Source organism: Carcharodon carcharias, chromosome 20, assembly GCF_017639515.1.
Source record: "Carcharodon carcharias isolate sCarCar2 chromosome 20, sCarCar2.pri, whole genome shotgun sequence".
Classification (NCBI taxonomy): domain Eukaryota; kingdom Metazoa; phylum Chordata; class Chondrichthyes; order Lamniformes; family Lamnidae; genus Carcharodon; species Carcharodon carcharias.
This window is the reverse complement of record NC_054486.1, coordinates 28,545,801-28,559,531: the sequence shown is the minus strand read 5'-3', so window position 1 is coordinate 28,559,531 and position 13,731 is coordinate 28,545,801. Positions and strand designations below refer to the sequence as shown.

General features: G+C 43.3%; 1 protein-coding gene across 4 annotated transcripts in view; it reads left to right on the top strand.

Annotated features, from left to right (window-relative positions):
* The window catches only part of LOC121292639 (metastasis-associated protein MTA1-like), a 145,554-nt gene that overhangs the window by 114,762 nt on the left and 17,061 nt on the right, over positions 1–13,731 (top strand). For 2 of the 4 annotated variants that reach the window (XM_041214877.1, XM_041214875.1), the window contains 2 exons: positions 4,422–4,457; positions 10,030–10,061. In XM_041214877.1, the coding sequence (XP_041070811.1) occupies positions 4,422–4,457; positions 10,030–10,061 (68 nt within the window). Of the gene's footprint in view, positions 1–4,421; positions 4,458–10,029; positions 10,062–13,731 lie in introns of those variants that run through there. The other 2 variants (XM_041214876.1, XM_041214878.1) reach the window with 2 other exon arrangements.

Here is a 13,731-nt window from a genome sequence, read left to right as displayed (position 1 = left end):
ACACAAGGCAAACTGCTGTAGCTTCAATAAAGGTGTACCACATGACCTTTCCTCTCTTACACTCTGCTATGGAACCCACTTCAGAATAAAACCGCTTGCTCCAGCCCAAGACTTATCAACAGCTCAAACAGCTCCAGCTATCGCCAGCTTAACAGCTATCTAGCTATCCCAAACCCTCTCTCCAGCTATGCAGCTATAACTCTAATATACCTTTTTACCCTTTCATCTCATTTCCATTGTTCTTACATCCCTTTGAAACTCAAACCCTTCCAAATATAAGATTTTTCACATTTCCATCTTGTCTTTGCTTTTGAGTCAATAAAATAACATATCCCCACTATTTGTTTACCTATGAACTCCTGCAAGATGCAAATATGTTCTTGTCACCTCTGACTCCACTTTGATATTCAAACAAACTCTCAACATATTTAAAAATGCAAATGTTAGATCTCACCTATTTACTTGTACTTCAAACTTTACACCTCTATCCTTTTCATGTTTCCAAAACCCCAGAAAGACCTGACTCCTATCAACTCTGTCCAGCTTAATTAAATCACACACAGACACAGACACCCAGCCTTCTTTACAGAATAACACACTATTCCCCAAAATATCTTTTAAAATAACATCCATTCTCACACTAACTCCACCCAAACTGATTCTATTTCTTGACCTTCTGAACCAAGATAATTTCTGAATGTTGTACTGATCTCATCCTGTATAGCAGAGCTACCCCATCTCCTTTTTCTTTCTTTGTGCCCTTCAAAATGTCAAATACTCTTGAATATTCAGGTCACAGCAGTGGTCACTTTGCAACCACATCTCAATATTGGCTATCATATATTCACTTATTGCTGTTTGGGCTATCAATACATCCATCTTGTTTATGAATGTTGTGTGCATTCAGATAAAGGGTCTTGAATTCTGTCTTTTTATCATTTTCCCCTAATCTAACCTTATTTGTTGATGCATTCTTATGTTTGTGTGTTGTCCCTTCCTGTCACACTCTTTCTGGTTACCCACATGGCTACCCTGCACTATTGCCTTGTTCTTTTTCTTTAACTTTCCAAATCTCTCATCATGTGAACTCTCGCCCCACTATTCGGTTTAAATCCCTCTCTACAGCTGTAGTGATACAATTCACCAGGACATTGGCCCCAGTATGGTTCAGGTGAAGGCGGCCCCAACGGTACAGTTCCCTCTTTCCCCAGTACTGGTGCTAGTGCCCCATGAATTGAAACCCATTTCTTCCACATCAGTCTTTGAGCCACACATTCAATTCTTTGATCTTATTGACCCATGCCAATTAGCTTGTGGCTCAGGTAATAATCCCATTTTGCGCTGATCTAATTTGTACTTCTAGTTTTTAATTTAGCCCCTACCTGCTCATACTTCCTCAGCAGAACCTCTTTCCTAGTCCTACCTATGTCATTGGTACCCATGTTGGCGACGACAACTGATCCTTTCCTTCCCACTCTAACTTCCTTTCCAAATCAGAGGAGATGCCCTTAACCCTGGCACAAGACAGGCAACACAGCCTTCTGCACTCAAGCTTTCAGCTGCAGACAACAGTATCTATCCCCCTAACTATACTGTTCCCTATTAAAACTACATTCCTTTCTTCCTTTCTCCCACTTTAATGGCCCCCTCCACCAGGTGCTATGTTCAGTTTGCTCATTCTTCCTATAGTCCCTGCTCTCGTCCACACAAATTGCAAAAACATTGAACCTATTGGACAATTGCAAGGACAGAGGTTCCTCTAGTGCTACCTTCTGGATCCCGCTATCTGCCCGACTTACAGTCAGATCCTGCTGTCTCTGCCCACAGACCAAATCTAAAGTGCCTAATTTAAGGGGTATGACTGCCTCCTGAAACAAAGTGTTGAGGTAACTTCCCCCTCCCTGATGCATTGCAGTGTCCAAAGATCAAACTCCAGCTCATCGACTCTGAGCCGAAGTTCCTCAAGCTGCAGGCACTTATTGCAGATATGTTGCCTTGGATTGCACAGGTATTCACCAGCCCCCACATGCTACAGCTAAAACACATCACTTGCCCTGCCATTAATCTTGTGTTTTATTGAACTATTTAGTTTTTAAAACAAGAACAGAATTACCTGGAAAATCTCAGCAGGTCTGGCAGCATCGGCGGAGAAGAAAAGAGTTGACGTTTCGAGTCCTCATGACCCTTCAACAGAACTGAGCGAATATAAGGAGAGGGGTGAAATATAAGCTGGTTTAAGGTGGGGTGAGGGGAAAGAAGTTGGGGGGGGTGGTGTGGTTGTAGGGACAAGCAAGCAGTGATAGGAGCAGATAATCAAAAGATGTCACAGACAAAAGAACAAAAGAACATAGAGGTGTTGAAGGTAGTGATATTATCTAAACGAATGTGCTAATTTAGAATGGATGGTAGGGCACTCAAGGTACAGCTCTAGTGGGGGTGGGGTGGAAAGACTAGCGGGGCATAAAAGATTTAAAAATAATGGAAATAGGTGGGAAAAGAAAAATCTATATAAATTATTGGAAAAAACAAAAGGAAGGGGGAAGAAACAGAAAGGGGGCGGGGATGGAGGAGGGAGTTCAAGATCTAAAGTTGTTGAATTCAATATTCAGTCCGGAAGGCTGTAAAGTGCCTAGTTTTTCCAGGTAATTCTGTTTTTGTTTTGGATTTCCAGCATCTGCAGTTTTTTGTCTTTATTTAGTTTTTAAGTTTAGAAATATCACTGATTATCCGTAGTTATGCTGTGGAGTTTAACTAGTTACACTATAAAATTACTATAATATTTACATCTCCCTAGAACCAGTCTAAACCACTGCCCCTGTTTAGGAAGCCTACCGTCTCACCTAATTAATTCCTCCACGTTAATTCACGTTTTGGGTCTCACTACCTCCAGCTCCCTCCCTTGGACAACTCCATTAGTAAAATGGAGTTTATTCATTTTAACAGGCCAGAACAGCACCCTCTCCCTCACTGCATTGAATTCCCTCACTTACCAAAATCCCAGAGTTATGCACTCAATCTCGCTGTACTCAGGGTCAAGGTGCACGTTCATTTGACCGACTTGATACTTCTGCAAAACCTCCTATGTTTATACTAGCTCAAATTCCAGTGAGCTGAATCAGCCACTGTTGGCTAGCAAGCTACCTAATTAACTAACTGCAGCTGCCTCTAGCAGTGAGCTGGTGTATCACTGAAAGAAACTATAATTTACTGTTACAGTTAAATAGAATGCTAAATGCAAACTTGACTAGATTTTATGAAAGAGATCAACCCTTAAAATTCCCCTAATTACCAAAATCCCAAAGTTAAGGACTGTCTTGCTGCATTCAGTCTCGAGCTGCACCTTTGTGATACATTACTCCTAAGGTTGACTATCCAACCATAACTCACCACCTGGATTGATGAATGACCACTGGAGGGCTGCTGGCTGTACTAAGCTCATTAATTGTGCTTGGAATCCGTGGAGTATCAATGCTCCATCAGCAAAATGTAGCAGGCATGAATTTTGTTTGAAAATAGAACATTTGGACATAAAAGGAAGAAATTGCAATATGTTTAAAAGGCTTAATTTATGAAGTTGCATAGGCTTGATTCTATATCTAAATACTTAGTATAGAAAATTAAAGAGTGATCCAGCAATGATATTAAGGGGAATGGAAGTAAGACAGGTAGATGGAGATAAGATGTAGAGCAGCCATGATCTAATTAAATGGCAGCAGAAGCTTGAGGGGCTGAATGGCCTACTTGTGTTCCTATGTTTCTATGAACCTTTCAGTAATGTCCCATTTACCAGACTTAACCTTTCAACAAGCTGTCTTATGTAATGCATTTTATGCCCTAAGGTGTTCCACAGGAGCATTATCAAGCAAAATTTGACACAAAACACAGAGAGATATTGGGACAGATGAGCAACAGCTTGATCGAATCGGGAGATTTTAAGGGGCATCTTAAAGGAGGACAAAAGCAGAAAGGTTTGGATAGGAAATTCCAAAATTTAGGTCCTTGGCAGCTTAAGGCATGATACTGGAGCATTGAAAATGGTGAATGTGCAGGAGGCCAGAAATGGGGAAAGCTTGGAGGAATGCAGGGCTGGAGGTGATTATGGAAGTAGTGAGGGATGTGTCCATGGAGGATTTGGAAAACAAGATGAGAATTTCTAGGTAATGGCCCAGTCACTTTATTAGACTTGACCCTCTCATGTGATAGTCTGGCCACATTTTGTGGCAAAAGAAAAACAGAAATCAAATGTGGAAACAGATAAGAAGTCGTCTTTCACTGTGATAAATCTTCTATTTTATTATTGTGTTGTGAATTTGCTAAACCGTGTCACTGTTAACTGTTGAGAAGTCCTTGCCTCTGAAGGTACTATTACTGGGAATGATGTGTGAACGTGTAATTAATCATTTCTTTTCTGTCATTTCCAGGCACCATGAAGAAACGTCTGCTGATGCCTTGTAGGGGTAAGAGATCTAAATTCCCATGAAAGTGATGCCATGTACTCTCTGTGAATCTCTCATTTGTGTCTCAGTGTCTCTATCTCTGATTCTCTGTCTCTGTGTTTTGTCTCCTGTTTGTTTCTATAGGCGGAATTTAAAGCCCTCCCGTGAGGCGAGTTTGGAGCAGGGGGCTTTTAATCAGGTGGGAGGGTGGTGGATGGGGACGCCAACATATTCCCACCTCTGTCCTGATTAAGTCTGTGATGGGATGCTCACTTAAGGGCCTCATCATGTCACCACTGATATTGAACCAGCAACAGGAGATGCGCTAAGAATTCGGGGTGGCCCACTGTGAGCCACCTCCATCATTGCTGCCGATACTTCTCAATGCAAGCCCTACCCCATCCCACCCTCATCACCTGTAGCCTGGGCCCCCTGGTGGTCCTGGGCCTCTCCCAAGATATGATGCCAGCTGCTGCCACTGGTTCCATTGGTGCTGCCTGCAAAGCAGAGCTGCTGGCCTCTGATTGGCTGGCTGCTCTTAGGCAGTGGGACCTTTGTCTTCTGGGGTCCTTGATCCAGGGAAGGCCTGCTGCTGTCCACCTAAGTGCCTGATGGGCTTCCCTAAAGGAGGTGACGTGGGGCCTCCAAATGGTGAGCAAGACCTTCATCGCCAGCATTAAATACCACCCAATAATTCCTTTTTCTCATCTGGATATCGTCACATCTCTTTACCTGGCTGCGCCTATGTGTTTTGTGTCTGTATATCTGTCTAGGTGCTTCTCTACCTGTGTCTCTTTTTCTATATCTTTTATTTGTCTGAATCTGTGGCCCAATTTTGACTCATTCAAAATCCATTCACTTACATAGTGTTAAAATAAGGCCTTACGTGTCTGTGCCTCTTAACTGTCTGTGTCTGCATCCTCCTTTACCTATGGGTATATATGTTTGTTTATGTGTGTCTCTTGACTAGTATCTCTTTGTTTGTATCTCTGCATCTGTGTCTCTCTGTGACTTAGTGGTTGATGATTTGTGTCACAAATCATTAAATGACATAATTCATTCATTCTGCCTCATTTCTTCAACTCCTGCTTGCTAACAGCAACCTTTGGTCATCCACACAAGAAACCAAGCAGTGTTGAATCCAGTCATCGCGCATGATTGCTGTAAAACTGTAGTATAGATATTTACTGATATAAAACTGCTGTATTAAAGCATTGCCTAGGGTGGGGATGAGCATTGTTGGAAGGTTAGCTGATCTCAGCCAGGGCAGAACGATAGAATTATAGAAATTTAAAGAACAGAATGAGGCCATGTGTTCACTCCAGCTGACAAGTGGCTATCCTGCCTAATCCTAATTTCCAATTCCATTGCCTTATAGATTATGGCACTTCAATGCATATCCAAGTACTTTTTAAATGTTATGAGGGTTTTTGCCTCTACTGTCATTTCAGTCAGTGAGTTTCAGACCCCCACCACCCTCTGGGTGAAAAGATTTCCCCTCCAATCCCCTCTAAACAGCCTACTTTTACACCAAATCTATGACCCTTGGCCATGGACCGGTCAACTGAGGGGAATAGAAAATGATATAAAAAATAATTATTATATTGTAATTATGCTACCATTTAATTAGTAGTCTTGTTTTCTCTCCCAAATTCATTACCTCACACTTAACTGGCTTGAACTCCATTTCCTACTTTTCTGCTTACCTAATAAGTCCATCGATATCTTCTTGCAGTTTACAGCTGTTATGATCTCCATAGAGACTGATAACTTTTTTAAAACAAGATTTGCACTTCCAGTTGATTGCTGAAAGAATGACGTGACGAGATTTCACATTTTAAAACTTTTATTGTGACAAATGGCTAAAAGCACTAATTACTAAACACTATTTTCTTTTTGTAGGCAACTTATAAATTAAACTACAGAGAGGAACATTCCCATTTTATACTTATCACACACACATACCCTCCACGGAATTACGCTCCTTACAGCAAATAGTCCACATCTGCTCCCAGCTTTTGATGCTGTTCCGGTATCACCATGTCACCAAGTAATACTTTGAATGACGGTCTCCAGGCGCTTTCCTCAATTTTCAGAGAGTTCTTTAAATCCACCACCAGCCGTAAAGCCTGGTCCAATGATTCATCTTCCCCCCCCACTGCAGGATGAGTCCAGAGATCATCCCTCTCCCGCATCTGGCTGTGATAGCTTGCAAATCCAATCAACCTTTTGTCTCTGTTGACCATACAGAACTGCTGTTTGGCTGTAATATTCATTGATTTGTAAGGAGGCCTATGATGGCATCCTCTATCCTCTTCCCCATGGCAACATGCAACACATATGCATCCAGGTAGAAATGTTGACTAGCTATTCTTGACCCCAAGTTTCTTTCATCTTAGTATTAAATGGACAGTTTACAGCACAATTGATTACAACCCAATACCTTCAATGCCTTTCTGGGACTTGGGGAGACTCAGAGTCTACACATTGTGGACTCAGAGACTGCTACCATTGTCTCCATATGTAAATACCTAGCAACTTCTTCCCAGTAAAACAGTCTAAGCCTTCCTTTTTCAGTTCTGTGGAAGGTTCATGAGGACTCGAAACGTCAACTCCTTTCTTCTCCGCCGATGCTGCCAAACCTGCTGAGTTTTTCCAGGTAATTCTGTTTTTGTTTTGGATTTCCAGCATCTGCAGTTTTTTTTTCTAAGCCTTCCTTTGATCTCTAACAATCAAACCACTCAGGCTTACTGTCAGACAAACTTCAGAACAGGTTGTGTGAGCCCCTTCATTTACCCTAAATTTAAAGATGTTGTCGAAGACATAATAAGCTTATAAATCTCATAATTGTAACACAGCTTTCTTCTTCATTAGCAACCGCACAACCAATTTTTACATTGCAAATTTTTAAATCATGCTCCCTACATCTAAGTCAAAATCATTGATCTATACCACAAAAAGCACAGTTCCTAGTACTGAGCCCTGTGGACCCTCTTACCCCCACCCAACCCTCCTAGAAACCACGTTATAATAACAAAAATGCTAATTGACTATGACCATTTGCCTCCTGCCTCTGAACCTTTTTATTTGGCTGGTCCAGTTAAGTTTCTGGTCAATGTTAACACCCAGGATATTGACCACGGGGGATGGTAATGCTATTGAATGGCAAGGGGAGATGGTTAAATTCTCTCTTGTTGGAGATGGTCATTGCCTGGCACTTTTGTGGTGCAAATGTTACTTGCCATTTCCAGCCCAAGCCTGAATGTTGTCCAGGTCTTGCTGCATATTGGCATGGACTACTTCAGTATCTGAGGAGTTCCAAATGGTACTGACCATTGTGTAATTGTCAGCGAACGTCCCCACCTCTGATCTTATGCTAGAAGGAAGGTCATTGATGAAGCAGCTGAAGATCGTTGGGCCAAAGACTGAGGAACTCCTGCAGCAATGTCCTTGGACTGAGAAGATTGGCCTCCAGTAACCACTACCATCTTCCTTTGTGCTAGGTATGACTCCAACCAGTGGAGCGTTTTCTCCCAATTCCCATTAACTTCAATTTTGACAGGGCTCCTTGATGCCAATTCAGTCAAGCGCCAATTTGATGGCAAAGGCAGTCACTCTTACCTCACCTCTTTTGTTCAGCTTTTTTGTCCATGTTTGGATGAAGGCTGTAATGAGGTCAGGAGCCCAGTGGCCCTGGTGAAACCCAAACTGAGCTTCAGTGAGCAGATTATTGCCATATAAGTGCCGCTTGATAGCACTATCGACGACACCTTCCATCACTTTGCTGATGATTGAGAGAAGGCTGATGGCCGGATTGGATTTGTTCTGTTTCTGTGGACAGGACAAACCTGGGTAATTTTCCATGTTCACATTATTAAGAAACTTGGGTGAAAAGGTTAAGTTATTGGGCTGGCTTGCATAAACTTGTTTGTGTTCCCTTGATAATAGTAGATTGAAGGATGTTCTGATCGATTTGCATTTAGGAAGAACTTTTCCGCAGAAGGATAGTAGAAATCTGGAACTCCTTCCAAAAATGCGAAAGTATCAAGGCTGAGATAGGGGTATTAAGGGATATGGAGTAAAGAACTGCTAAATGGAAATGAGATGCAGATCAGCCATGATTTAATTGAATGGCGAAGCAGGCTTGAGAGGCTGAAAAGCCTAGTTCTGTTCCTAATGTCACACCAGTGCTGCTCTGATACCAGTTGCTGAATCACATTACAAAAGCAAACTACTATGGATGCTGGAAACCTGAAATGCAAATAGAAAATTCTGCAAATACTCAGCGAGTTTGGTAGCCTCTATGGAGATAGGAAGAGGGTGAACTTTGGTTCTGGGGTCGAACACCCAATGCCTAAATCATTTACAGGTCCCAACCCTGCACAGTGTCAGTGATTCATCTCAGTGGTCCAAGTGCCAGCTATTAATTGGCCTGGAGCTGAGTTTGGCACCAATTAGGGGTGTTGGACACAGGCAGAAATCAGGAGCTAAGCATGAAGGGGTAATTTAAAAGACAAACTGCAGCCATGACTGTGCTCACCATTGCCTTGGGAGAGCAGAGGGCCAGTGGTGGTTTGTGCAGCTGCATTTTTCTGATCCCTTAACACACTGATCGAGGCAGTGGTGGACAGGGGAGCTGTACTCTTCCCTGCACCTGAAGGAAGAGCTCCAGTGAGCCAGACCAAGCAGGCATGCCTAGAGGTGGCCACAGATGCGAGCATCCTCAAGCTCCTCTCAAGAGTCCAAGCACACTCTTCCTTACAAACTCTTTCTCACAAACTCAAGCCTCTCAGCTCTAATAATGGCAACTCTGTTCCACTGTATGGGCACCTGAACTTCACTCTCCCCTTTAATACAACTATTTCAAACTGCCGTGATGAGCACTATTGACTCCCTGCTGTGTTTCCGACAGCTATACTCAAGTGTGTTCCAGACCCTCTGTGTTCCCCATGCTTGCCTTTTGAAAATTGCAAACCCATACTCACAATGAACTCTGCAACAAGTTCAACAAGCAACTAATTGGAGGTGTGCGGGTCACTCCTCCTGCTCTCCCTTTGAAAATCTAATTGCGTCACTGAGGTGTCAATGATACTTCAGATTGCATGAAATCGTGGGCCTGCCCACATCCGAACTCACCCCCACAGGTGATTGAAAATTCAGCCCAGTGTTTCAGGTCAATGATCTTTCATCAAATTACCAAACTGAAATGTTAATTCTGTTTCTCTCTCCACAAATGTTGCCAGACCTGCTGAGTATTTCCAGCATTTTCTGTTTTTGTTTTAGTTGAATCACATTATTAGGACAGTGTAGACAGAGCTTTACATTACATGTAACAGCACTGCCCAAGGAGTGCTTGATGCCAGCTTCAGGTCCCTGAATTCAAACACAAAAAGTAGTCCAAAAAAAACCTGAGGATGGTTGCACTTAATTTTCAACTGGGGTAAGGTGGCTGTTGTTTTATGCATCGATGATGCATCTTTTCTACTTGCTGTGATTATTTTCGGATGCTAGAGGGGAATGTTTCACTGGAGTTGTAAAGGAGCGTGAATAATAATCATTGGTTTATGTTAATAAATCCTTCTATTTACTGCAGGTATGTCGAACCATGCACAAGGGAGACAGATGGTAAGGGCCTTTACTTTAGGAAGCTGTTAACTGTGATGGGATAGTTTCCTGAGGAATGTTCCAGACTGTTTGCTCATTAAAACATTCAAAACATTCAGCCTGATGTAGCTGAAAGGATGATTGGGTCTTCTAGAAAGATATACTACTTAGTTACTCTTCAAAATAATGTTAAGTTTTTAAAGTTTAAGGTTATTTTATGTTCCTAACACATGATATGCGAGTCATTGCTGGAAGATGCTCTCGAGCACAGTGTGCATTCACTGCTGGAATCTGTGTTTGAATCCAATGCAAACTGATGGTAGAAAAATCTCTCGTCAGGCTATAAGGGCCCTCTGTAAAATTAATTCAGTCAGTCTTAACCCACCTCCCAGTGAGTGTGGAAAACTTGCCAACGAGTCTCATTCATGAAGGTTACATGGGCACAAACCTGGATCAGTGTCAGCTGGAGCTCAATGAATACCACATTCATCTCTGAGTCAGAAGGTTGTGTATTCATGTCCCAATACATAAATTTAAGCACAAAAATTGAGGATGACATTCCAGTGCAATATTGGGGGAGTGCGGCACTGTCAGAAATACCATCCTGATGAGATGTTAAATCAAAGCCTGTCTGTTCCCTCAGATGGATGTAAAAGATCCCATGAAATAGTTTCATAGAAGAGCATTGGACGTATCTCTGGTGTCCTGGCCAATATTGATCCCTGAATTAATACATGAAAAACTCCAGATTATCTGGTCATTATCACATTGCTGTTTGTGAGAACTTGCTGTGCATAAATTTGCTGCCATGTTTCCCACATTACAACAGTGATTACACTGCAAAAGTACTTCATTGGCTGTAAAGTACTTTGGGACATCCTGAGGTGTTGGAAGAGGCTATATAAGTGACAATCTTTTTCTTTCTAGGATGGGTTTGAGGTATCTTGACGGGGCAGGATGTAGGGGGCTTCACTCTGCATCTGCCCATTCCTCGTCCTGGAAATGCCTGACGCTGGGCACTGACTGCCCAAGCTGTTCTACCAGCTCTTGTATCACTGCAGGGGGGAGGGGAAGGGGGCGGTGGAAAAAAACACCAGAAAATCTGACTACTTTGTTCCTCAAATGTGTGTTTGTTATTCTGTGCAGAGCTATGCAAAACGTTCACTTAATGCTTGCCTTTCAAAATTTTTTTTTGCCTGACTGTCCAAAGTTGTGGTTTTATATTCAGTTTTCTTTCAGATAAAAGGAAAATGCTTCCTTTAAGATTTTGAATACAATGTTTTATGTCACATGGTTCCCCTTCCCCATGAAAAGGACTACTCCCCGGTTCACTTCTTTACTAGCTTAGATGTCAGCCATGACTCATTCTCGCTTCTGAGTCAGTTGGTCATGCGTTCAAGTACACACCAGAGAATTGAATGCAAAAGTAGGTTGACCCTCCACTGCAGCACTAAGGGAGTGCCACACTCTCAGCAAGTTTTCAACTGACGTGCTAAACTGAGGCCCCATCTGCTCTTTCAGGTGAATGTAAAAGATCCCAAAGCAGCAGAGCAGGTTCAACCTGTTGTCCTGGTCAACAGTTTGCCCTCAAATGACTGGCCGTTTATTTCATTGCTGTTTGTGGGAGCTTGCTGTGTCAAAATCGGCTGCCGTGTTGCCTACGTTACAAAAGTGTCGACACTTCAGAAGTACTTCATTGGCTGCAAAGTGCTTTGGGACATCCTGAGGTTATGAAAGATGCTATAGAAATGCAAGTCTGCCTTTTTAGCAATTTCTTTTTGTCTTTCACAAGGAAATAAAAGTCCTCCCACTTTCACATTTATTTTTAAAGTTCCAGAAGTAGCTACTTTTCAACAACTTAGTTCAACAGTGATCCGTGGCATTCTTTGCCCTTGTCAGAGAATTTCCGTCTATTTCAAAGCAGTGCCCAGTCTCTCCTGAACACCCAGTTCTCTTATTCCTCATGAACAAGCCTTTCCAGGAATTTACAATCTGAGCATTTCTTTGCCCTCCCACCAGCAGAAATCCTTATTCTGAGGATTCTCTCCGCCTTTCACTAACTCAGTGGCACCTTTTTCCCCAACTTTGGACAATTATCCTTGAGGATAACTTTGCTTTATTGAACAAACTTTGTCCGAGTTCCAGGGATGATCATAATAACTTGAGATGCAGTGGATAAACTCAGAAGAGGAGCACCTGAGCAGTTCAGGGTAAGATTAGTCAGTTAATTCCATAGGCCTATGAACTAACTGTAGAGCTTTACGTGAGGTGATTTAAATGGCAAATCCACTTGCATTTCTTTAAAACACATCCATATGAGTAAACTCTCGAGCTTAGAATTCTGAAACTTGAGTTTTCTGATACAGACAACTACTAGGTGAATAGCTACACAGTTAAACCACAAGTTCTGTTGCAGAACTGAAGATCCTGGAGCAGTAGGTCTGTAGATAAACATTGTGAAGGTCGATCCCACTGTTTTCGGTTCTGCTACAAACTGTACTCTTGCTACCGCGATTCCACCCCCCTTGTTGGCCTCACCCTATTGGACTCAGAGCTGAGTTTCCAAACCCATATCCTCTTGGCCACTTTCATCTCCAAAACATCACTTGTCCCTACCTCTGCCCATCTACTGCTGAAACCTCATACATCTTTGTCACTTCCAGCCTCAATGATTGCAATACTCTCTTGTCTAGCCTCCCATCCTCCACTTTATATAAACTTCAGCTCATTCAAAACTCTGCTGCCCATATTCTATCATGTATCAAGTCCCCCTTATCCATCACCCCATCCTCACTGTTCTACATTGGCTCCCACTCAACCATTGTCCCAGATTTAACCTTCTTATTCACGTGTTTAAATCCCTTTGTGGGGCGGAACCTTGTTGTGGCATCGGGGGGTCTTGCCTGCCAGCTGGAGAACCAGCTAGGCAGCCCCAGTGCCTCTTTTCAGGAAGGCCCGCTGACCCACAACCCAATCAGGCGGTGGCAAGGCCACCGGTGATCTTCTCCGGAATCAAGATCCCAGGGGTGGAAGTCCCGCCTATTGAGAGCTACCAGCCAATCAGAGGGCGGCAGTTCTTGTGCTCAGCGGCACAACAAGAGGAGGAGGAGGAGGCCATGGCTGCTGCTGGAAGGACACGCCTATAGTCACAGGATTGTGGAGGATCCAGGCCACAGGTAAGTAATGTGGTGAGGGTGGGGGTGTGGTGGAATTGGGTGGGGTGTTTTGTGGGTTAGGGAGAGGTGGGGCAGGGGGTTTGGAAGCAAGTCCAGGGGATGGCTTACAGTGGCCCTCCCACTTCCCAGTCACCCCGCCTTCCCAACTTCCCAATGTCCAGTCCCTCCATAAGTCCCTGATTGCCTTTGATAAAGAGACCCCCCCACGCCCGGAGATGTGAAGTAGTCCACACAATTTCATCTGCTGTGCATGCTGCATGGCATCAGGCCCACCGGCTGCTGGGTTAATGCCAGCAGTTGTGGGATGAGGCCCTTAAGTGGTCATCAATTCTCCACTTAAGGGCCTCAATTGGTGGCAGGATGGGATGGTCAACCATGGGCCTTTCCACCCAGAATTTAATTCTGGTGGAGGTGGAAAGGCGGCAGCGTTCAGGTACATCACCATCCCACCAAATTATATGCCCTTCCCACCTTTAAGCTCAACACCAGTGAGAGCAGAAGATTCTGCCTGTGGC